The sequence below is a fragment of the Telopea speciosissima genome, chromosome 4, assembly GCF_018873765.1.
Source record: "Telopea speciosissima isolate NSW1024214 ecotype Mountain lineage chromosome 4, Tspe_v1, whole genome shotgun sequence".
Classification (NCBI taxonomy): domain Eukaryota; kingdom Viridiplantae; phylum Streptophyta; class Magnoliopsida; order Proteales; family Proteaceae; genus Telopea; species Telopea speciosissima.
The window spans coordinates 8,923,215-8,949,299 of record NC_057919.1 but is presented as its reverse complement, the minus strand read 5'-3'; the positions used below and the strand labels follow the sequence as shown (position 1 = coordinate 8,949,299).

Here is a 26,085-nt window from a genome sequence, read left to right as displayed (position 1 = left end):
TAAACCTGTATTCTAAAACAGTAAAGAACCCATAACTCCTCGATTCCCTTCTCTTGTACAATGGTGTAAATTCAAAATGCATTGATATGTGATTCCAGGATTTTTTTTCTCCTGATGTTTCCATATTCCTCTGTATTTATTTGATTTTTTTTACTAATATATACATATTTGTTATATTAAAAATAAAAAAAAATGTGACTCGGAATTGTTGGGTTTGACAAGACCGAGTCACTTCTCACTAGGTTTTTCTAGAAGACAAGTCAAGTCCGAAAGGTTTTCCAAATATGGTAGAAACGTATTTCACTCTGTTTGGTTCGAATACAAAATGTGAAAAATTGCATTTACTTGCTCCCACAAACTTTCACACATTTGACCTCTTAAAAACTTTCCAAATGGATATTTTCTAGACTCAGATGATTTTCTATTATTTCTTATTTTCCCCATTAAGTCATTCATCATATCTTATCGCTTGGTTCAACCTGATCGGTGTGGTCCATTCGGATCCCATTGATGGGGATGGCACATGTTTGATCAAGAATACGTTAGGTACCTCTCTCCCTCCCCCCCCCCCCCTTAAAAAAAAGGTTAGATGAATATTTGTTCAAATTAGCTAGAACAAATAGCTAATTATTTTTAATATATTTATTGTAAGGATGTCATGGGATGTTTGGAAATTCTTATTTGATACGTGTTCGTATCCGTTTAGGAGAATTCAAATTCGTCCGAAACTAATCGGATACGAAGATGATAATCCCCTTATCCGACCGATTATTATCTGATTCGTTTAACAATTCGACGGTAATAAAATGTTTGAAATATATATTTGTGTCCATATATCCAATTAAGTAACCTTACTAGATTTTGTTTTCTTATTTTTATAATTTTATAAGTTAAAAAAAATGTGATTCTTTTTTTATATTTTTTATTGGTTTATATATATATTTTTTATGCACTGCGATACATGGAATCAAATATCTATTAAAGTACATACAAGATAAAATCAAAAGTAAAAAATATAAGAATTTTTTTTTTTTGGGATGCAAAAAACATAAGAAAATCAAAGACTGAGTAGAAGAAAGGATGGTTGCTAACTCTCAAATTTCAACCTTAACCGCATCAACAAAAAAGTAAAGATATCAACGGATAGTCAAACATTTGTATTGTATCTGCATTGTTACCCATTTAGGAGAATTCGTATTCAAAAAATACTATTCAGAAACTATCCGAATATAAATGGATACAACTATGATAATGCCACTATCCGATCAAATTTGATCCGTTTACATTCTTAATTTATTGTCAATGTTGACAGTTTGGTGGATTTGGATCCTCTGCAATGAAGCAAGCATCTAAAGAGTATCCAACGGCTGGGCATGTGCACAACGCCCACAGTCATCTGATGGCTCATTGGGCTTTCCAATGCGTTGGAGAGGATCCCGATCCTATTTCTAGTCTTACTCTTTTCTCGTTTTTCTCTTCTCATATTAAATATGTGAGTCCTCTTCTCTTTCCATGTTAAGTATACCGATTTGTTATCTCCTGTTGGCTTCACGTGTAAAATGCCCATGAATGATGTCATTACTGATATCGTAAATTAAATCCCTAGATGAAGCAGAGTCCTGATCCTCTACTTCCGCTTGCTCAATACTGTCGTGCGCCCTACACACAAGCAAAGAGGAAAATACCGCCTTGCCACTCGGGCAAGGCGCTTGGGCAGGGGTAAGTTAATATTTTCCGCCTTAACTGCGTGTGAGGCCCACATAATAGTACCGGGCAAACGGAAGTAGAGAATTTCGATTAACGAAACAGCGTAGTCGTTGCCACTGCTGACCAAGAAGATAAACTCTCCCATAAATCTTCACCTCATCTCAATTAAAAAAATAAAATAAAATAAAAAAAAAAATTGTAGACCAGAATTCTTATCTTCTCACCCATATATGTACTGTGTATTTGTGAACAGATTTTGATGCGTAGCGGCTTAGCCAAAACCAAAATCAAAACCCAAATCATAACCTACGAGGCTCCATCAGAAACCGAAACCAGCAGAGTTTGACAGTTACCAGACTACCAGAAGTAAAATAAAAAGGAGATTCCAAATTAGTCAAACAAAAAATTAAGATTTTGACCCATGACCATAAATGTAATCGATAATCGAAAAATAAAAACTCGGATTGATCCAAATTCGAATTGATTTAGGTTTCAGATTTTGTGATTTCAACGACGTACTACCCGAATTTATTTCCATATCAAACAAGAAGTCAGTCAATTTCCACATCCAACTTGCAGGAATTGCAGGCAGCAGCATTATAAATGCGTGCGTCACAAAGATGACCATGCATCCTATCCCATCACTAATTAATAAGCTAGATTTATTCTTTATTAATTTTATTCACTCTTTAATTTAATTAAATAGCTTAGCATACATATATATTTTTTTAATAATTATAATTAAGTGAAAGAGCGTTGATTGTAGCAGTCAAGGTTGTCACCATAGCTCACTCCAAGTAAGTCACAGTACCTCTTGTAAAATCCAATCCGATCAGCTACCCTGTTATCGGCTCCTTTCCCGCACTCAAGTCCACCGTTTATGATGTTAGTTGTGACTCCATAGCCAGGAACTCGCCCTGCTGCCGTGTCCGCGCTACTTGGTTTCCATTGCCCGGTCATGACATTATGGCAGGAGGGTTTCGGTGATTGTGGTGTCATCCAAAACCAGAACGCTGTCTTGAATGAGATGGTTGGATCTGTAGCAACCAGGTCCGGGTTGTTCAGCAAGTCTGAACCTATTGCTTTTCCTGCTTGCCCATAGTTGTAGTTGCTAAAAACAAAATAATGTCAAAATTAAAATTAAAAAAATAATCAAACCCATGGCTGACTCTAATACCAGGTCAAATTAAGAACCAATAAATTTTACTCACTATGAAATCTGAATGGGTCCTCGGCCGTAATATTTCTTGCCGGCAGCACATGGCCACTGGGTACTGGATTGACAGTAATCTCCAGGATTACCTTGTTCTCGAAGGTAACAATATCCCCAGGCATATGGACCATCTGGTGCAGATGCCCATCCTCCTGTATTCATTTCGCTTTCAAGGGTTACAAATATATACTGACTAGCTTTAATGAATTTTAACCAACCAAACTGTGGTCTCATGGGAAGTTTGAGCCAAGAAAGCGGCAATCTCCCTTTTACGGGTGATGGTGTCGCCGGTGGTGGCGAAGCCGTTGAAGGACTTAGCAGCGGCAATGAAAGCGTTGTAAGTGTAAAACCCTTTACCAGGGCAGTTGGCATCGTTACGATGTTTCAACATTTGGTTGAAAAGGTCTTGGCTGATGAGGGAACTCACATCGCCTCCACCACCACTAGGGGCTGGAGTAACAGGGGCAGGAGTAGAACCACCGGCAGTACATTGGCTTTGGCAGCCATTTTTGCAGTAAGCTTCAGTGCTACCACAGAAGCCAAACTGGCTACAGCAGAGACCCCCGGGGCATAGTGCACCTCCGGCTTGTTTCCCACATTGTTCTGCCTTGGCTCTGAGCTGCAAGCAGACCAATAAACTAAAAGAGAGCAGTAGTAAGTAGGACTTGGTCATGGTGTGGTTCTCCGGTGAGTTGTAGCTAGGGGGCTAAACTGAGGTGTGGGGAGTATTGCATGGTATGGAAGTATATAAAGAAGAAGAAGAAGAGAAGCTGTGTCGGTGACTGTTTGGTGGTGGCGGCCGGCCGGTAGGTGGACCCCTTTGGCTTTTGTATTTATTGTTATTTTGTTACGTTTGGAGTAGGGGGATTAGATTAGACCCGTGGTGCGTTTGCAGTGGGTCATTAGTTATCCTAAGATAAGAACACTGGAAATTAAGGATGATGTTAACCGAACTTGGGCAGATCCGGTTCCGGTATAGTGCCCACCCATTGGGCAGCCAATTAAACCAGTTGGAATATTGGACACTTAAGGAGGTGGACTTCTCCCTTTGGATCTCTTCCCTCTCTCTCTCTGTGTTTTCTATTTAGAGTCGGCACTGTGGGGAAAATTATTTCCTCCAATTCCCCCCAGCCCAGTTCCCAAAAGAGTGTTTGGACAAGGGTAAGGTGATCATTGTGCCCCCCCTTGTTAGGGGCACTGAGGAACTGAGCCGGCCAGGGAACTAGAGGGGATAAAGATCCGACTGTGAGGAGGTGGGGATTGATTATGTATATGCATAATTAGGTCACCCATAACCTCAATGCAATTATTGAGATTGTAGTATATCTCCCTCTCTCAAATCTTGTTGTCCAAGTTACTAGTATGTTCTCTGTGGGATTTCATCATCTATTCCCAAGAATTTGTGGTGTGTCAAGATATCTAGAGATTGAAGAAGATCATTCGAATTCGTAAAACTTATAACCAAATTTGGACGAGTTCTTTCAACTGCGTTCCCATCTTCGTTCAGGTAACATCTTAACAGACGGCGATTTGTTTATAGATGCATTTCTCGGTTACCTAATTAATTAGTTATCTTCAGATCAAAGCAATTAAGTTTCTTCTTTGTCTTCTTCTACGTATTTAGCGTGAAACTTTTACTCTATATGTCTTGCGCAACTACTCGATTGTGGGTGATTGCTGTTTTCATGTTTTCATAGGGTTTTTGGCTTCTTAATTGGAAGATATATAGAAAATCCAAAACTAGAATTCAAAACCAAAAAGCAAAAGGATTATAGATCAGATGAGTGGCCACCGATATATCACTGTAGCAAAAAAGGATATATTCACTGTTCTTCTTTTAGGAGCTGAGGAGTAGTAGTAGACGACCAGTAATTTGGATTCAAATGTTTGACAGTGACGAATTGAAGAAGAAACTAACCCACATGCATGCATGGGCTAGGCCATTTTCCATCCCATAACAGTCGTGCTGTACAGCTTTTAGATTAGATATAAGGATATATATAGCAGCAGCCTCTAGTGGCCACATCGATCACATACATATGTTTAATTGGGTGGGGGGTTTAGCCGTTTAGGTAGGTAGCAGCCCCATAGGCCCATATCATATCCATTAATATTGGGAGGGAGAGAAACGTGTGTGACCTGCAAGTCTGCAACAGCGACTTACTACTATACCCCGCATGTTGCTCCGACCATCACGCCATCATCACGCTGTGTTTATTAATGGCTCTTGTTTTCCCAATTCCATTTCTGGTTGAAACCCCGACGAAGAAGAAGAAGAAGAAGAAGAAGATGATGATGATGATGATGATGATATCCGTTGTTGGCCTCGTCAATGAGATTATTATTTCAAGACTTTTAGACTCTGAAAAAGGACAAACCACGTCACATTACCATGTGATTTTGGTCATGAAAAGGGGTGCAAGTTTGGCCCAGTTGGCCTGATCTCGCTATGAGTCCGAATAGGGTTGAGAATTTCTAATGCTGAGTTAGGGACGGATCAAGGTTGAGGGCTTAAGCTTAGCCCCACCTGTCCCAGCTTGACCTTCTTCTTCTTCTTCTTCCCCTCCCCCTCTCCCTCTCATGGTTAGAGCCAATCATGGTCAGCCCGGTCTGTCCCTGAGTCAAGGTCGGGCCAGGCTTGGGCTTAGGCCCAGGCCCAGGTAAGGGATACTCGAGTTTCGATTGGGGTTTTATAAAACGTCTGATCAACCTGACCTTATTGCAGCCCTAATATTGACAGTCATGGCTCGTGATATATATTATTAAACAAAACCAGGCTTGTAGTGGCATAGCCAAAGCCGTAGAACGTAGAGATCTTCAGACCCTAAAAAGATACAATGATACAAAGTACTATCTTGGGTATTGGGATCTTTCTCTCTCTCTCTCTCTCTCTCTCAAAATAGGGGAAAAATCTCAACTTGGTGGTGTTTCCTACGCCCTCTCACAAGGCACCATGAAATGACACCTCTGTCCCTTGGATAGATACTCAAGCATGCTCACCCATTAAACCCATACGCTTATGTAGTGACCATATGATCAAGTAGAGATCAAAGTTTAATTAAACTCAATCCATTATCTGTCTTTTTAGGATGAGAGAACCAATTTAAAGTCGCCGCCAAGAAAAATTCCATCCTTGGAAGATCCTTGCCCCCTTTTGCTGCAATCCTAGGAGAGAAAAAAAAATGCAAAAAAGGAAGTGTACCACAATACTGGTTTTCGATTTGAAGCCATGGTTTTGACTGTGGACTCCCAAGTCTAATCCATATCCACTATCTAATAGCCATCCAACGGAAATGATCATTTTTTAGTGTCACTACAACTTCCTTTCCTTTTCATCGTTTATTATCTTCCAAATTTCATGATACATTCAAAAAAAAAACTGTCTCCCACTTCTCCTTTCTTTTTCTTTTTCTTTGATATTCTTATGGCGGTCCATATTGTACAAATCTTCTTCTTGGTCTTTAGAAAATCTATCACTAGACCCCTCTGATTGAAATTTAGAAAATCTAACACACTATGTACAATGCCATTAAATTATAAAAAAGAAAAACAAGAAAAAAAATCTCTTTCCAAAAAAGAGAATAAGAATTAAGGCTTTTAAATGCATTTTATGAAATTGGCACAATTATATGTTCACTAGATGAAGGCATGACTTGATCCCAATATGTGATCTGACCACACTGCCCACAAGCATGCAAGCCTAGACTCTCCATCAGTATGCTAAGAAGCTAGATTCATGTATCATTTCTTCTATAAATAAGGAGGTGATTAGGCTTAAGGTAAACTGATGAGACGAAATTTTATTAGGTTGAGATTCAATTCATTGGGTTTATTGGACAAAAGTAAAGAGTTAATAGGCCTTAAAAGTACTTGGAGTGTAAAAGATTTGTTGCAACAATGCTTGGACATTGTTTCATACACGGAGCTATATTAAACACGATCAACAGTTCAACAAGCAGATAGGTGCACAAGAATTAGATATTCATAGGGAAAATTACATGATTAGCTACTTTTGGATTTTCATTTACAAAACTGTCCACCCTATATTTGAGTTAACAAAAATAGACAAAAACTAGTTTAGTTTTACAAAACTAGACAAAATAGTGACTCTCTTTCCTTCCTTCCTCGGCAGTTCCCCTCTGAAAAAATCTCTTGTTTTTTTCCTTTGTTACTTGGGGTAGCAGAGAATGGCGGTGGCTGGGATGAGGGTAGGGTTGCAGGGAACGGAGGATGTCTAGGCGAGAAGGCAATGACAGGGGTAAAAATGTCTAAAAAATTAAGTGTGGGAGGGAGAGACACTATTTTGTCCAGTTTTGTAAACCTTAACTTGTTTTTGTCTATTTTTGTTAACTCAAGCATAGGGTGGACAGTTTTGTAAATGAAAACCCAAAAGTAGCTAATCATGTAATTTTCCCATATTCATATCCACTAGTTAAATTGTTGATTTTGTTTATACACCATTATATACAAAATCTTTCATTTTTAAAACACATTAATTATTAAAAAAAAAAATTAAAACATCTCATACATGATAGATCATATAGTTGAGATAAACGACTATCTTTAACATGGTGGTTCATATGATTAAAATAAATTATTATAATTTTTTTTCTTTTCATGGTTAACTTTAAATTTTTAAGGACTGAGAAAGAACTCTGAAAACTACAAGAGCACAACCGACACACGCTAACCCCATAGAAAATCAAGAAAGCACCACCACACATGATATAACATCACACAAGAATGTTGGAAAAGTCAACTTTAAAAAAACCAAGAAAATGAATACCAAAACTTCTTGTCTAGGGGTGAGAGGAAAACTTAGTCTTTTTAATATAAGGCTATTAACTACACCTAAATCTCCACATGGTTCAGGTTGACCCATTCACCTTACAAGCCTATCAAAAGTATCAACACAACCATGTGAAGAACCTTTAACAATACTATTTTCATGAATTGAAAGTTCCACACCAATGTTTTTGGTAGCTTTTTTTATCATTAATGTTTAAGGCTTCACTAATCACTATCCATGTGCGAGATATACCCAAAATATATATATGAGAGAAGTGAGTTAAAGTTCAATCCGAAGTTTCATAAAATTATAATATTTACCAACAAAATGAATTGTGATTTGACCTGGGAGTTAGGTTTACTATCACATGAACTCACGTAAGGGTGTTAATCAGGTTATTCAGTTCGGCTTTTCAGTTTCGGTGTCGGTGTGAGTTTTAGGAAAACCAAGTTCGAACTGTTAAGGACTTCCTCAATTCCGGTTCAGGTTTTTGGGTTCGGTTTGAGATGTGTTATTGGATTGAGTTCGGGTTGTTTCAGTTTGAAAAAACGAGTATGGATTGCTTTCAGTAGGAATTAGGCAAGATTCTTAGGGTTCAAGAGTTGGGTTCAGAATTCAGTTCGGTTCAGTCCTATGAGTCGGGCTCATCAGTGGCCTGTCAGTTTAGATCAAACCGAGTTGAAACCGAATGGTACCCTTAACCATAAACTGAGCCAGATCCAATAAAGACTCGATTCGATTTGAATCAGGCTCAATTGGGTCAGAGTGGTTTGACCGATTCAGTTTAGGGTTTGACACCCTTAGATTCACCCTTGTCCCACAATGGGGTAGGAAGTGAAGAGGTTTAAGAGTTTGGATCTCTCCATGAGAATTTATTTTCCCCATATAAATTCATGCCGGCACCTGTCTTACTCATAACAGATGCAACTTATGTTAATTTCCTTATTTTCCTTTTTCTCTTTTTCCTTCAAATGTTCAAATAAGAAATTTGGTTCCAAAATGGACACTTTTTCCTTTAAATCTTCTCTCTCCTATATGTCGAATCTTCAAAATGGATTATCCAACTGTATTCTAAAAAACCTGCAGACCGATACGGGGCTGATGCTAGGTCAATCTGAACCGATATGAGCCGATACAAACTTGTACTGATCGATACTGGCCCAATTGGAGCCAATATGGGGTCTGTCACAGAAAGTAACATTTGCAAGCCTTGCAAGCCGATTCCGAATCAATATGGGCTGATCCGGATCGATATTGGATCAGTATTGGCAGAGACCAATTCCTAAAACCATGCCTGTAGGACAGAATTTTTATCCTTTCAAAATACTCTAGGTTCAACCAAGAACTGATTCAATGTATCCAGTTCAAAATGGAACAGGTTCATCAGTGGACCAATATGGTCAACCGGATTGGTCCTTTGGGTTGGGCCGCCTGAGATCAGTTTCCAAAGGTGGGCTTCAAATGGGCTATAAAATGGATTAATTAATAAAGTCCCTTATCTTTAAAATGAAAATGGGCCATAGAATATGGGCTTAAGTTTAATTAATTTCAAAGAGACCCAAAATCAATTAATTCAAATGGGCCACAAACAAACTTAGCAGCCTGCCCAAAATAAAGACCCAGTACCCATTAAAAGAAACCAACAAGTCCTCACGTTATCTTGACGAAACGGTTACTTTAACGGTGCTATTTTAACCGTCTGCATTTATCTCTTGTTAAAATTTAAGAAATAGAATCGGATGGAGGAACTGTGCATTTAACTGCTCATTATCTGCTTAGAAAAATTGAGTTTATTTGGTTTGATTTTATTGGTTTCTTTATTCTTTTTTATCAATTCTCATTCGGTTTAGAATTGTATGCTTTTCGATGCAAATCAAAACTAAATAGAGAAAAGAACCTATGAAATCAAAATCGAATCATTTTTCTGTGGTCAGATTCAATTCAAGTGTAAATGATCGGGGTTCTAGTTCCGATTCCATTTTGACACCCTTGGACTCCTATCCCTTAAATTAAGGGTTTGGAACCGATTAACTACTTGGTCCGATTTTGATCCTAATTCCCTAAGACTGGAGCTGTAAAAGAACCAAACCGATAGCCAAAATTTGGATCAATTGACACCCCTCTAAACCTGATCCAATTGATTGATTAAGTACACATAGAATAAAATACCAATTTGGATCCTCTACTGTCGAGCTGCCCGGCAGGACCGTGCTACCTAGACACGACGAGACATGCAATGACCGCCTTACCCCTACCCGAGCGTCTTGCCCAAGTGAGGGTAAGATGATCAATACACGTCTCACCATGTCTAGACAGCACTGTCCTGCCGGACAGCTCAGCAGTAGAGGATCTGGTTCCATAAAATCCTTGTGGGGTCACAGTTTCAATTCTTCCCTTCTGCGTGGATGGCAATTTGGTGATGTCCGGCTTTGTTATATGTGCTGGCTTTCTCTTGAATGGGAGACAAAATGAACATGAGTTATGAGGGCATTATCGAGGTCGTTGAGATCCGTTATAAAAGGCTTGGTGATCTCGCCTACATCAAAATTAAGTTTTTTTGTTGTGAATTATTAATCATTTGACGATGATGATGATGGTGCATGCGCCACGCTGTCCAATTCTTGTACATGAATCAGGAAACAAAGCTAGGTGTCACGCCACTCGTGCGTCTACCTTAATTAATAAGTGAGAGAAGAGAAGTAAGTAAAAATGTGGGAGACATTGAACAAACAACGCCGATCCTAACGTTGACATCCATACTGGCATCACATGATGATGATGAGGACACCCCATGACATGGATGATATGTTGAACAGCATGATCAGATTCCTCATGTCTCTTCTTGTACTTCTATATAAATTGGCTTCTAAATTGAGACACCAGCCATGAACACTCCGCAACACTTGTTTGTAGAGAGTTATTTTCTTGTTAACCAGGCCTCTTATTAGTCTCCCTTTCTCATTGGAAGAAAAAAAGAAATGGCTCCCTCTCCTCTGCATCCTATAGCTTCACGCCATGCTCGTTCCATCAGTTTGCCCACCACATCTCATCCTCTCACTCTTCAAGTTGAGGGCCAATTGCAAAGGCTAAGGGCTTCAGAAGCCACCTCGTCATCAATGTGCTTCAACTTGGGTGGCCTCAAAGATTTATATGATAGCGTCAATGATTTGCTTCATTTGCCATTGACCCAACAAACATTAGCCCAAGAATTAGGACAGAAATGGGTTGATGAGTTATTGGATGGATCTCTCAGGTCACTGGATGTGTGTGGTACAGCAAGGGATGTTCTTTCACAGATGAAACAATGTGTGACAGAGCTTCAATCTTCCCTTCGTAGAATAAGAGGTGAATCTAGTATAGCAAATGAAGTTGAAGCATACAATGTGTCCAGGAAGAAGGTGACTAAGGTGATCAGCAAGTGCCTTGGAGATCTAAGGAAAGTACAGAAGCAACGTGCATTTTCATCTCTCTTGGACAAAAACCATGACATTGTTGCCATGGTTAGGGTGCTAAGACAAGTGGAAGCAATCACCCTCTCCATGTTCGAGTCTCTCCTGTCGTTCCTATCTAGGCCAAAGGCCATGTCAAGGCCTAATGGTTGGTCTTTGGTTTTCAAATTGAGTAACAAGAAACATGTAGCAGAAGATGAGGAACAGATGCAGAGATGTGAATTGGAGAAGGTGGATGTCGCATTGGGAGCCCTCCTCGGCCACAAGACACACAAGGGCTTTGAGTTGAGACATGATGAAGCACAGAAGCAATTGGAGACATTGGAATTGAGCATCCGGGATCTTGAGGATGGAATGGAATGTGTCTTCCGGAGTTTGATCAAAACCAGGGTCACCCTCCTCAACATCCTCAACCACTAGCGTGCATACTTGTCCTGCTTGGAAATACTCAACCCTTTTTTGTCTTCCATTGGCTTCCCCATATTTTTTCCTAGGGAAATACCTTTGGATTTCACTTTGTACATGCAAAAGGAATTCATGTATACAGTATATTTCTGAATAAATACATACTTCAGCACATAGAAATATTGTGAGAGCATCTTCTTTCGTTTTATCTCTTATCTACTTCTGTGATTTTGTTTAATAATTTAAAGGGAGAGATTCTCTGAGCAAGCAGCATAGGGGAGCACGGACAAAACAGAATTGTACACTGGAAGGCGGCAAAGTCATTTCATTTGAGGAAAAGAGAGATAGAAACAAAGATGCTAGCGTACCCTGCCCTAGCAGCATAGAGAACCTTTTCCCTAATTGAAATATCATAAAAGGGGTCTCATGACTATAACTACTTTGTATCTAGAAAAAGGCCAAAAGAAGAAGAAATACAATGAGATAACGCAAGAAGATATGGACACACCAAGCTCTCATCTTTACAAAAGGTAAGAAAGGGGAAATAACTATTACTAGCCAGCACTTAAAATCGTCCAATTCCAATCCCGGCCTGTCCACAACTCCTCTGAAAAAAAGCATGAAATACCAACAAAGGTAACACAAGATCAAACCAACCACCAAAAGAGGCAAAGAAATAGTTTCCTAATGGCTGGTATGTTTACTATATTTATCAGAGAAGCATGACGAATCTCATATTCTAACCTTTACATAATTATCACCATCTAATATTTTTGTAGTCATACATAATTGGGAGAAATTTTGGTTCAGGCATTGGCTCATATAATCTACTAAAGAAGTATTTCAAAATTTTAAGATGATGTTTTCTAATAACTTTTGACAGAGATGGATATCATTCACTGGTAAATGAGCTTCAAACCTTATTTCTGAACAATGATTGGATACATACTTAAATAATCATAAGTTCCATAAAGCAAAACATTTTATCAGAGAGTTCTTTTCTTGCTTTGGAATTTTATGTTTTGCAGATCTTAAAAGCAGGAAACAGGAGGGTAATCGTAAACTTAACACAGTTGTGTTGAGATGAGAGTTATATTACTCTGATGCAATGACAATTTAAACATGGAAGTCTCATGAGATCTTGATCAGGGCTTTGATTATCTCCTGACACATGTATATGTGCTTGTTACTGATCTGTTTCCTGTAACAGTTTCTTGTAAAACTAAGTACACCCATGAGGGAGTTGATGTCCATTTCCGTAATAAACTAAACACTGCTCTACTTGTCACATTATCCCTGTTTATCTCCTTCGAGGCTTTGCCTCCCAGAATGCAAAAATGTTTCAATCATACTTCGTAACATTACAAAAATAGAATGTTATGGGAAGTCTGAGATCAACCCAAGAATAGCTTGAATCAAATCAAAGGTGATTGTGAGTTATGTGCTGGCCAACTCTAGAATAGGGGACAAGATGATTAAGCCACCCGTGTGGCTGTAGTATTTTAATATTTCACCTATTCATCATATAATGATTGTTCATTTAAGAACAAAAATTATGATAAGAAGTGAACGTGGGCATGGGAAGGCAGGAAACATTGAACAAACATCGGTGAGCCTATCATTGAGATCTTAAATGAGACCACATGAGTAGGCCAATGATCTTGAACAGCATGAGATTCCTCCTGTCTCATCTTGTTTCTATATAAATTGGGTTCTAAAAAAGGGGTTACCCATCACTTTGCAAGACTAATTTGTAGAGAATTTGAGTTATCCCTTTTCCATCTTGTGGGAAAAAGAAATGGCTCCTTCTCCTTTTCATCCTAAAGCTTCACGGCATGTTCGTTCTATCAGTTTGCCATCCAGATCTCATCCTCTTACTCTTCAAGTTGAGGAGCAGTTGCACAGATTAAGGGCTTCAGAAGCCACCTCATCATCATCAATATCTTACAACTTGGGTGGCCTCAAAGATTTATATGACAGCGTCAATGATTTGCTTCGTTTGCCACAGACCCAACAAACATTAGCCCAAGAACGAGGAGAGAAAGGGATTGATGAGGTGTTGGATGGATCTCTCAGGTCACTGGATGTGTGTGGTACAGCACAGGATGTTCTTTCACAGATAAAAGAATGTATGACAGAGCTTCAATCTTCCCTCCGTAGAATAAGAGGGAATCTGGTCTACCAAATGAAGTTGAAGCATACAACGCATCCAGGAAGAAGGTGACTAAGGTGATAAGAAAGTGCCTTGGAGATATAAGGAAAGTACAGAAGCAGCGTGCATTTTCCTCTCTCTTAGACAAAAATCACAGCATTGTTGCCATGGTTAGTGTGCTAAGAGAAGTGGAAGCAATCACCCTCTCCATTTTTGAGTCCCTGCTATTGTTCCTATCTGGACCAAAGGTGATGTCAAGGCCTAATGGTTGGTCTTTGGTTTCCAAATTGATGAATAAGAATCTTGGGGCATGTGATAGGAAAGAAATGGAGAGATGTGCATTTGAGAAGGTGGATGTCACACTAAGGGCCCTCTTTGACCACAAGACACACAAGGACATTGAGTTCTGGCATGTCGAAGCACAGAAGCAATTGGAAACAATGGAGTTGAGCATTCAGGATCTTGAGAATGGACTGGAATACATTTTCCGGAGTTTGATCAAAACCAGAGTCAACCTCCTCAACATCCTCAACCAATAGCATACTTTTTGTCATCAATCAGCTCCCGTAATTTTTTTTTCCCTTCCAGGGAATTGCCTTGGGATTTCACTTTGTACATGCAAAAGGAATACATGTATACAGAATATTCTAATTTAATACACATCAGTTCATATAAATATTATGAGCATCTTCTCTCTTCATCTCTTGTTTGTTTGCTTCTAAAAGTTTGCTTGAAGTGCATACTCTACTTTTTAACAATTTATATTGCTTGATGTAACATTAAGAACCATCAACTATCATACCATGGGCATCAGATACCCTTTCGCTGCTTTAGCCATATGCAGAGAACTCTTTGTCACAATCCGATCCTGCTGCATAACACCTGCCAACAGGAGCATTCAATGTCAATAAATGTGTTGAAGGATAACACTCTAAGAAGAGCACAATGAGTGCATGACATTCTATACCAAACTTATAATTGCTACAGGGAGATCTTGTGGCAGCCTGATAACTCAAACATCAGAAAATGGGGTCACATAACATTAACAGAGATAAAAAAGAGGGGGGAGGGGGGATGACAAACAATAACAAGAAGAATAAATTCTGTAATGTAATATAATAAACCAATGCAATATAGGGTATGGAAGCACCAAGCTCTCATCCCTACAGTTGATGTGAAAAGGGGGAAAGTGTCAAAAGTATACATAAGCTAAATTAACATTCTAAATCAGTTAAAATGTATTAGTACTCTTCGAATTAATTAAATACGTTATGAGGCCTAGACAACAAGTTGACTATCATTTTGATGCCTAATGTGCTGCACACTATATAATAAATGAGAAAATAATAAATATGCACACGAGTGACACTATCTTGTCTCATCTGCAGATGGTTCACCAGTTCATACTTAATAATTTAAACAGCCCTCTTGAAATTTGAACATCAACCATGTGTATTATACTCAGGATTTTCAATAGAAAATCAATAAACAGAAGGGAGTGCCAGGACGGGTATGGATCACACACATTAAGGACACAATTATAATCTCAAGATGCTTGAATTCAATAAATTTTAATGGTGTCTTCATGTGATCTCGATATTGACACTAATTATTTTCTTAAAAAAAAGTGTGGATTTCACGATGTTATAAACTCTTTGTTATCTAAGAAAAAGGTTTTGTTGGGCATAACAAACTTCTGTTAATCTGTTATCATAATAATGTGGGTTCAACCTAGGAAATTGTTTATGTCCCCTTACTGTTTTCCTCTCATCAATGGGGGTAATAAACTATTCCATTCAACACATTGGGCCTTCTCTTGTTTAGGAGGCAAAGGAGTCATACGACTTCACAGAACTTCTTTTTAATTTGTTTGAATCAATAAATTTGAAACTAGTAATAATTCGTGTAGAGCACCTGCTCTCTCTCTCTCTCTTTTGTTGCCTCTTGATAGGCCAAAAAAAGTCAACCAATGAGCAAGGGACACGTGAACCAGTCAATCCGTTAGGAGGATAGCGTGACACGTGGCAACAAGGCTTGCATTGAGGGGGCAAACAACCAACTCAAGGCACGACCCAAAGAGTGGTTAGAACTAACATCGCATAGGAGAAGATTCCGTTTCCCACTAGAGAGCATCCCCCCTCGTTAAGGTGAGTAATTGTCCATTACTGCCACATGTCAGAGGATTGAAGGAAGGAAGATTTCCAACCTCCTCAATAACTGCTCCAGGTATAAAAGCGTCGAGGGACACCTAGGTAAAGGGATCTGACAATTTACCCTTAGTGCTCTCTCTGTACCCCCTTTTCGGAATTTACTTGTTGGCTGGACTGATTTTGGCATCGGAGACCCCCCCTTGGAGTCCACTCTAAGTCTCTTTGCAGGTCATCCATGTCATCAAGAAGCTTTCCGGCAGCAACACCCCTATTGAGATGTGATGGTTTGTGCTGCAAGGCGAGTTTGGAACAGAAATCAAATGTAAAATTAGGTGAAGCTGTGTTCTGTTCAGCTTGTGGACTATTGATGAAATAAAGATTTTACATGTTCCAAGAGACTTCTTGTATACTTCTCCTCTGTTTCTTTTCTCTTTTCCTGTTGTTTTCCCAACCCCTGCCCACTTCTTTATACCCTTTAGAACACTTTCTTTTCCATCATCTGATGAGTCACCATAGAATGAACCAGTTAAGGATAGGGTTTTAAGTTCAATAGGGTTGTATTCCAGTTTATTAGATATACATTCCACTGCCTCAGCTAATCAATGCTAATAGTATATTATACAATAAAGCAAATACACATAAATAGCATGTCTCACTTCTTAAGAGATACCACACACGATGGGACTGATGTCCCTTTTGTTTCCAGTGCCACACCAAAATTTTCTCATAGTTGTCGTTGTTCCCGTTGAAGTCCTTGCAGGAGCATTTGCCTTCTCAGTTATTTGAAAAGTTATGAAGAACCATTATCAGTCTGACATCTGCCAGCATTTAGCTTCTATGTGCTGGCCTTCTCTTAAATTGGAGACAAGGTAGTTAAAATGTTAAACCATCGTGCTGTGCCTGTAGAGACTAGTATTTTAAGATTTCACTCATTCATTCTGTAAAGATTGTTGAGCTAATTAAGAACAAATAAATTACAATAAGAGAAAGTGGGCACGGGACGGCAGGAGACATTGAGCAAACATCGGCGACCATATCGTTTAGATCTAAAATGAAACCAGATTGGTAGCCTATAATGTTGTATGTACGAGATTCCTCATGCCTCCTTTTGTTTCTATATAAATTGGGTTCTAAATCATGGGAGACCCAACGCCTCCCCAAGCCTAATCTGTACAGAATTTTGTGTTAGCCCTTGTCTTTCTTGGGAGAAAAGAAGAAATGGCTCCCTCTCCTCTGCATCCTAAAGCTTCACGCCATGCTCGTTCCGTCAGTTTGCCCACCACATCTCATCCTCTGACTCTTGAAGTTGAGGGGCAATTGCACAGGTTAAGGGCTTCAGAAGCCACCTCGTCATCAATGTGCCACAACTTGAGTGGCCTCAAAGATTTATATGATAGCATCAATGATTTACTTCATTTGCCATTGACCCAACAAACATTAGCCCAAGAACGAGGAGAGAAATGGGTTGATGAGGTGTTGGATGGATCTCTCAGGTCGCTGGATGTGTGTGGTACAGCAAGGGATGTTCTTTCACAGATGAAACAATCTGTGACAGAGCTTCAATCTTCCCTCCGTAGAATAAGAGGTGAATCTGGTCTACCAAATGAAGTTGAAGCATACAACGCCTCCAGTAAGAAGGTGACTAAGGTGATCAGCAAATGCCTTGGAGATCTAAGGAAAATACAGAAGCAGCGTGCATTTTCATCACTCTTAAACAAAAACCATGATATTGTTGCCATGGTTGGTGTGCTAAGGGAAGTGGAAGGAATCACCCTCCCCATGTTTGAGTCCCTGCTGTCATTCGTATCTGGGCCAAAGGCGATGCCGAGGCCTAATGGTTGGTCTTTGGTTTCCAAATTGATTAACAAGAAACGTGTGGCAGATGATGAGGAAGTGATGGAGAGATGTGAATTTGAAAAGGTGGATGTCGCATTGGGCGCCCTCCTTAGCCACAAGACACACAAGGGCTTTGAGTTGAGGCATGTTGAAGCACAGAAGCAATTGCAGACATTGGAATTGAGCATCCGGGATCTTGAGGATGGATTGGAATCCATCTTCCGGAATTTGATCAAAACCAGAGTCACCTTCCTCAACATCCTCAACCAGTAGCATACTTGTCCTTGAAATACTCAACCATTTTTGTCTTCCATTGGCTTCCCCATATTTTTTTCTAGGGAATTGCCTTTGAATTTCATTTTTGTACATGCAAAAGGAATCCATGTATACAGTATTTTCTGATTAAAAATATATTGTATTCAGTACATAAAATATTGAGAGCATCTTCTTTCTTCATCTCTTATTTACTTCTTTAAATTTGCTTGAAATTAAGCTGATACTCTTATAAAAAATTTCTAGTGACAATACAATCCATTAACTACCATATCATGGACATTAGATACCCTTTATCTGGTTAGCCATCTGTGGAGAACTCCCTATTACAGCCTGACCAGGCTGCCTAGCACCTACCAACAGGGGCATTTGATGCCAATACAAGTGTTGCAGGAAAGTGCTCTAGGAAGAGCGCAATGAATGCGAAACATTCAGCCTCAATGACTTGCATGATCCTCTGGCTTTTTAATAATTCAAAAGGAGAGGTTCTCTGAGCAAGCGGCACAGGGGAGCACATCAATAAAGTGCGACAAAAAAGTACTGTACATTGGAGGGCAGCAAGGTCATTTCATGCAAGGAGGAAAGAGATCCACACAAAGATGCTAGCACCCTGCCCTGGATGCTTAGAGAACATTTTTCTCTAATTGAAATAATCATAAAAAAGGGTCTCAGAACAAAAACTAGTATGTATCTAGAAAAGGAAAGAAGAAGAAATACAATGAACTAATACAAGAGGATATGGACACACCAAGCTCTCATCTTTACAAAAGCTAAGGGAAAATAACTATTACTAGCCAGCACTTACAATCGTCCAATTCAAAATCCTGCCTGCCTGCCTACCCCCATGAAAAAAAACATGAAAATACCAAAAAAAATTAACACAAGATCAAACCAACCACTAAAGAGGCAAAGAAATTGTTTCCTAATGGCTGATATGTTTACTATATTTATCAAAGAAGCATGAAGAATTTCATATTTTAAGCTTTACATAATTATCCCCGTTTAATATTTTTGTAGTCATACATAATATGTAGAAATTTTTGCTCATATGATCTCACTAGAGAAGTATTTCAAATTTTTTAAGATGATGTTTTCAAATAACTGCTGACAGAGATAGATATCATTCACTGCTAAATGAGCTTCAAATCTTATTGCTGAACATTGATTGGGTACAAACTTAAATAATTATGAGTTCCATAAAGCAAAATTTTTTTATCAGTGAGTGCTTTTCTTGCTTTGGAATTTTATGTTCTGCAGATCTTAAAAGCAAGACACAGGAGGGGTAATCAGAAACTTAACACACTTGTGTTGAAATGAGAGCTGTGATACTTTCATGCAAAGTCAATTTAAACAAGGAAGTCTCATGAGATCTTGATCATGGCTTTGATTATCTCCTGACACATGTATATGTGCATGTCACTGATCTGTTTCCTGTAACAGTTTATTGTAAAACTGAGTACACCCATGAGGGGGTTTATGTCCTTCATTTCCCTAATAAGCTAAACACTGCTCTACTTGTCACATTATCCCTGTTTAACTCCTTCAAGGCTTTGCGTCCCAGAATGCAAAATGTTTCGAGAATACTTCATAGCATTGCAAAAATAGAATAGTATTATGGAGAGTCTGAGATCTACCCAAGCATAGCTTAAATCAAATCAAAGCTGATTGTGAGTTATGTGCTGGCCTTCTCTAGAATAGGAGACAAGATGATTAATCCACCCGTGTGGCTGTAGTATTTTAATATTTCACCTATTCATCATATAAAGATTGTTGATAAAGATTGTTGATCTAAGAACAAAAATTATGATAAGAAGTGACCATGGGCATGGGAAGGCAGGAAACATTGAACAAACATAGGTGACCCTATCATTGAGATCTTAAATGAGACCACATGAGTTGGCCCATTATGTTGAACAACATGAGATTCCTCCTGTCTCATCTTGTTTCTATATAAATTGGGTTCTAAACAAGGGGTTACCCATCACTTTGCAAGACTAATTTGTACAGAATTTGAGTTAGCCTTTTCCATCTTGTGGGAAAAAGAAATGGCTCCTTCTCCTTTTCATCCTAAAGCTTCACGCCATGCTCGTTCCATCAGTTTGCCATCCAGATCTCATCCTCTTACTCTTCAAGTTGAGGAGCAGTTGCACAGCTTAAGGGCTTCAGATGCCACCTCATCATCTTTGGCATCGCTATCATCAATATCTTACAACTTGAGTGGCCTCAAACATTTATATGACAACGTCAATGATTTCCTTCATTTGCCACAGACACAACAAACATTAGCCCAAGAACGAGGAGAGAAATGGGTTGATGAGGTGTTGGATGGATCTCTCTGGACGCTGGATGTGTGTGGTACAGCAAGGGATGTTCTATCACAGATGAAAGAATGTGTGACAGAGTTTCAATCTTCCCTCCGTAGAATAAGAGGTGAATCTGGTCTAGCAAATGAAGTTGGCGCATACAACATGTCCAGGAAGAAGGTGACTAAGGTGATAAGCAAGTGCCTTGGAGATCTAAGAAAAGTACAGAAGCAACGTGCATTTTCATCTCTCTTAGACAAAAACCATGACATTGTTGCCATGGTTAGTGTGCTAAGAGAAGTTGAAGCAGTCACCCTCTCCATGTTCGAGTCCCTGCTGTTGTTCCTATCTGGACCAAAGGCAATGTCAAGGTCTAATGTTTGGTCTTTGGTTTTCAAATTTACGAACAAAAATACTGGGGCATGCGATAGGAAAGAGATGGAGAGATGTGGATTTGAGGTGGATGTCACACTGGGCACCCTTCTTGGCCACAAGACACACAAAGGCCTTGAGGTCAGGCATGTTGAAGCACAGAAGCAATTGGAAACACTGGAGTTGAGCATCCGGGATCTTGAGAATGGACTGGAATCCGTCTTCCGGAGTTTGATCAAAACCAGAGTCACCCTCCTCAACATCCTCAACCAGTAGCATACTTTTTGTCCTCAATAGGCTTCCTTATTTTTAATCTTCTAGGGAATTGCCTTGAGATTTCACTTTGTACATGCAAAAGCAATACATGTATACAGAATATTCTGATTAAATACACACATCTGCTCCTATAAATCTTGAGAACTTTTTCCTTCAGATCTCTTATTTGCTTGCATATATAAATTTGCTTCAAGTACATACTCTACCTTCCAAACGTGATATTGTCTAGCAGAAGTGCTCCCCGATGGTAGAAACTTGCAAAAGCACTCTTAGTGTGGGAAACACTCACAAAGTGGAAGTCTTGCAAAACGCGGCTTTACTATCCAGCATCTCTTCCATTTGTGAGTTCTATCAATTAAAAAGATCTGCTTTGGGCCAAAGCTGCCATATTTAACGATGTCCCTTCACCCTTGTACGATACGGTCCAGTGACTCCAGTCAATTGCCATATCCAAATTGCGGGTATTGCAGCGAAATACAAGTGTGTAATTGTGTTGTCACGGAGATGACTGTGGAAGGCTGCCGTTGGTCGTAGCAGTCAAGGTTGTCACCGTAGGTCACACCGAGTAAGTCGCAGTACCTCTTGTAAAATCCAATCCGATCAGCCCCCCGGCTGTTTGCACCGTTGCCGCACTCAAGCCCACCATTGATGATGTTGGTGGTGACTCCATAGCCGGGGACTAGCCCTGCTGCCATATCGGCGCCACTTGGTTTCCATTGGCCGGTCATGACATCATGGCAGGAGGGTTTCGGTGATTGGGGTGTCATCCAGAACCATAACGCTGTCTTGAATGAGATTGTTGGATCGGTAACAACCAGGTCAGGGTTGTTCAGCAGGTCTGAACCTATTGCTCTCCCGGCTTGCCCGTAGTTGTAGTTGCTAGAAAAAAGAATGTCGAAATTGAAAGCAAAGTCAGTGCCAATGTCACAACCAGAAGGATATGCTATTAATTTGAGAGGCCTCCTCTACCTCTACCTCTACCTCTACCTCTACCATGGAAGAGAGAATTGGCTCTTAATTCTGTTCTTCTAATATATTGAATTAGTTTGAGTTGGACCAGTGGCCTTATTTCAATTAATTAATAAAATTCAGGATATAAACGGATTAATGCAGAATTGCCATGAATACTGGAATTGAATTTGTTTTCATCATTCGATGGATTCAAAAAGTTAAGAGGAAGAACTGATCATTGATAAGGAGATAAACCCCCAAATTCAAGAGATGAACAAGAAGAGGAATTAAAGGAGAAAGGATGCATGGTATAAATTACTGTGAGTACAACTACTCACTATGAAATCTGAAAGGGTCCTCGGCCGTAATATTTCTTGCCGGGAGCACACGGCCATTGGGTGCTGGCTTGACAGTAATCTCCAGGAAAACCTTGTTCTTGAAGGTAACAATATCCCCAGGCATATGGACCATCCGGTGCAGTTGCCCATCCCCCTGCACGCATGTAAATGGCGGAGTTCAAAAGTTATAGAAACCATAACAGTCTTACGGTCACTTCCCAATTTTAATTCAAGTTTCCACTCTCACAGAAACACGGTTTTGACGTCCAATTTTAATTTTAACGAACCTGTGGTCTCATGAGAAGTCTGAGCCAAGAAAGCGGCGATCTCCCTTTTACGGGTGTCGGTGTCTCCGATGGTGGCGAAGCCGTTGAAGGACTTTGCGGCAGCGATAAAAGCGTTGTAAGTGTAGAAGCCTTTAGCAGGGCAGTTTGTATCATTCCGATGTTTCAACATTTGGTTGAAAAGGGCTTCGCTAATTAGAGAGCTCACGTTGCCTCCACCACCACCGACAGGGGCCAGAGTCACAGAAGCACTGGAGCCTCCAACACCAGTAGCAACAGCAGCAGTATTACATTGGCTTTGGCAACCATTTTCGCAGTAGGCGTAAGTATTGCCACAGAAGCCAAATTGGCTACAGCAGAACCCATCGGGGCATAGTGCACCTCCGGTTTGTTTACCACATTGCTCTGCCTTGGCTCCCTCCTGTAAACTGACCAAACAAAAGAAAACCAGTAGTTGAACGCAGAACTTGATCATCATAGTGTTGCTAAATGGTAGGGCTTGAGGAGTAGCAGTACTGTAATCCATGGAAGTATGAATGGTCTATGGAGAGAAGAAAAAGAGAAGGTGTGTCGGTGACTGGTTGGTGGTTGGTGGTTGGTGATGGGTGGACCCGGCGATTCGGTGTAGAGTTAGGAGCCGTGGTGCGTTTGGCAGTGTTTCTAATTAGTAATCTTGGATCAAGGGAATGGATATTCGAAATCAAATAGCATCTATTCCTGTTGAAGTCCTTGGAGACTTTTTTTTGCCTTCCCCATATATGCGAAAAGGTTTCAATCAAACTTGTTAATCAAATTGAAGAAACAGAAAAGTTATGGAGATCTGCCAACATTTAGCATATATTTGCTGGCCTTCTGCTTCATAGGAGACAAAGTTATTAAAGTGCTAAACCACTCGTGTGCCTGTAGTTTTTTTAAGTTTCAATCATTCATCGTGTATAGATCGTTTAGCTAACAACAAATAAATTATGTTAAGAAGCGAACGTGGGCATGGGAAGGCAGGAGACATTCAACATACATCGGCGACCATATCGTTTAGATTTAAAATGGAAACCACATGAGTAGCCTATGATGTTATATGTATGAGATTCCTCATGTCTCCTCTTGGTTTCTATATAAATTGGGTTCTAAATCATGTGAGAACCATCGCCTCCTCAAGCCTAATCTGTACAGAGTTTTGTGTTAGCCCTTGTCTTTCTTGGGAGAAAAAAAGAAATGGCTCCCTCTCCTCTGCATCCTAAAGCTTCACGCCATGCTCGTTCCATCAGTTTGCCCTCCAGATCTCATCCTCTGACTCTTCAAGTTGAGGGCCAATTGCAGAGGTTAAAGGCTTCAGAAGCCACCTCGTCATCAATGTGCCACAACTTGGGTGGCCTCAGAGATTTATATGATAGCGTCAATGATTTGCTTCATTTGCCATTGACCCAAAGAACATTAGCCCAAGAACTTGGACAGAAATGGATTGATGAGGTGTTGGATGGATCTCTCAGGTCGCTGGATGTGTGTGGTACAGCAAGGGATGTTCTTTCACAGATGAAACAATCTGTGACAGAGCTTCAATCTTCCCTCCGTAGAATAAGAGGTGAATCTGGTCTATCAAATGAAGTTGAAGCATACAACATGTCCCGGAAGAAGGTGACTAAGGTGATCAGCAAGTGCCTTGGAGATCTAAGAAAAGTACAGAAGCAACGTGCATTTTCATCTCTCTTAGACAAAAACCATGACATTGTTGCCATGGTTAGTGTGCTAAGAAAAGTGGAAGCAATCACCCTCTCCATGTTCGAGTCCCTACTGTTGTTCGTATCTCGATCAAAGGCGATGTCGAGGCCTAATGGTTGGTCTTTGGTTTCCAACTTGATTAACAAGAAACGAGTGGCAGAAGATGAGGAAGTGATGGAGAGATGTGAATTTGAAAAGGTGGATGTCGTGTTGGGTGCCTTCGTTGGCCATAAGACACACAAAGGCTTCGAGTTTAGGCATGTTGAAGCACAGAAGCGATTGGAGACATTGGAGTTAAGCATCCAAGATCTAGAGGATGGATTGGAATGCATCTTCCGGAGTTTGATCAAAACCAGGGTCACCCTCCTCAACATCCTCAACCACTAGCATACTTGTGATTGGAAATACTCGGCTTCCCCATATATTTTTCTTGGGAGTTGCCTTTGGATTTCACTTTGTAAATGCAAAAGGAATTCATGTATACAGTATATTTCTGATTAAATACATACTTCAGCACAAACAAAAAATTGAAAGCATCTTCTTTCTTTATATCTCTCATCTACTTCTATTATTTTGTTTGAGCATTGAAGTTGATACTCTTACCTTTTCAAAAATTTAGTGTTTGATGAAACATTACAACCCATTAACTATCATGCCATGGACATTAGATACACTTTAGCTGGTTAGCTATTTGGGGAGAACTCCCTACTACAGTTTGATCAGCAGGCTGCATAAGACCTACTAACATGGGCATTTGATGTCAATACAAGTGTTGCAGGAAAGTGCTCTAGGAGGAGCGCAACGAGTGCTAACATTCGGCCCCAAATTGAATTGCAACAGGGTGATCTTCTAATCGTGTGTGGCTGTAAATTCAAATATCATAATATAGGGTCTCACAACAAAAACAGTGAAATATTTGTATCTACAAAATGAGACCAAAAAAGAAGGAATACAATTTACTTACAAAAGAGGGAAAATATACTATTACTATCCAGTTCTTAAAATGTCCAATTCCATTTCCAACCCATCCCACCCCCCCACCCCCCAATAAAAATGAAAATAGAAAAGAAAAGGTAACATAAATAAGATCAAAGAAACCACTAAAAGAGGCAAAGAATTTGTATCCATAGCAGATATGTTTACTATATTTACCAGAAAAGCATGAAGAAGCTCATATTATAAGCTTTACATAATTATCACCATGTAATATTTTTGTACTCATACATAATTGGGAGAAATTTTGGTTCAGGCATTTACTCATTTAATCTCACTAAAGAAGTATTTCAAAATTTTTAAGATGATTTTTTCTATTAACTGCTGACATAAACAACTATACTATCTTTTTAATTGAAGGTTTTACACTGATTGATAGATAGATGGATGATAAATATCATTCACGGGGAAATGAGCTAAAAATCTTATTGCTGAACATTGATTGGGTACATAAATAATCATAAGTTCCATAAAGCAAAAAATTTTATCAGCGAGTGCTTTTCTTGCTTTGGAATTTTATGTTCTGCAGATCTTAGTTAAAAGCAGGAAACATGGGGGTTAATTGGAAACTTAACCCACTTGTGTTGAAATGAGGGTTGTGTTACTCACATGCAATGTCAATTTAAACATGGAAGTCTCACGAGATCTTGATCATGGTTTTGATTATCTCCGGAGACATGTATATGTGCATGTTACTGATCTGTTTCCTGTAACAGTTTATTGTAAAACTGAGTACACCCATGAGGGGGTTGATGTCCTCCATTTCCCTCATAACCTACACACTGCTCTACTTGTCACATTACCCCTGTTTAACTCCTTCAAGGCTTTGCTCCCCAGAATGTAAAATGTTTCAATCATACTGCATAGCATTGCAAAAA

At 39.5% G+C, this 26,085-nt stretch overlaps 2 protein-coding genes across 3 annotated transcripts; one reads left to right on the top strand and one right to left on the bottom strand.

Moving 5' to 3' along the window:
• Window positions 1-2,448: 2,448 nt before the first annotated feature.
• On the bottom strand, window positions 2,449-22,977 carry LOC122658777 (basic endochitinase-like). 2 transcript variants are annotated; one of them, XM_043853891.1, is made up of 3 exons: window positions 22,502-22,977; window positions 2,919-3,072; window positions 2,449-2,818 (listed from the first exon to the last, which is right to left on the bottom strand). In XM_043853891.1, the coding sequence occupies exons 1-3, from the start codon at window positions 22,974-22,976 to the stop codon at window positions 2,449-2,451; spliced, it is 999 nt and encodes a 332-aa protein (XP_043709826.1). In that variant the 5' UTR covers window position 22,977. The 2 variants fall into 2 exon arrangements, with proteins under 2 accessions (XP_043709826.1, XP_043709827.1); XM_043853892.1 differs by lacking the exon at window positions 22,502-22,977 and adding an exon at window positions 3,143-3,593.
• A 733-nt stretch (window positions 22,978-23,710) lies between these two features.
• LOC122658289 lies at window positions 23,711-24,601 on the top strand. Its single transcript, XM_043853210.1, has one exon. It carries the CDS (start codon window positions 23,711-23,713, stop codon window positions 24,599-24,601), a length of 891 nt encoding a protein of 296 aa, XP_043709145.1.
• The last annotated feature ends 1,484 nt before the right edge of the window (window positions 24,602-26,085 follow it).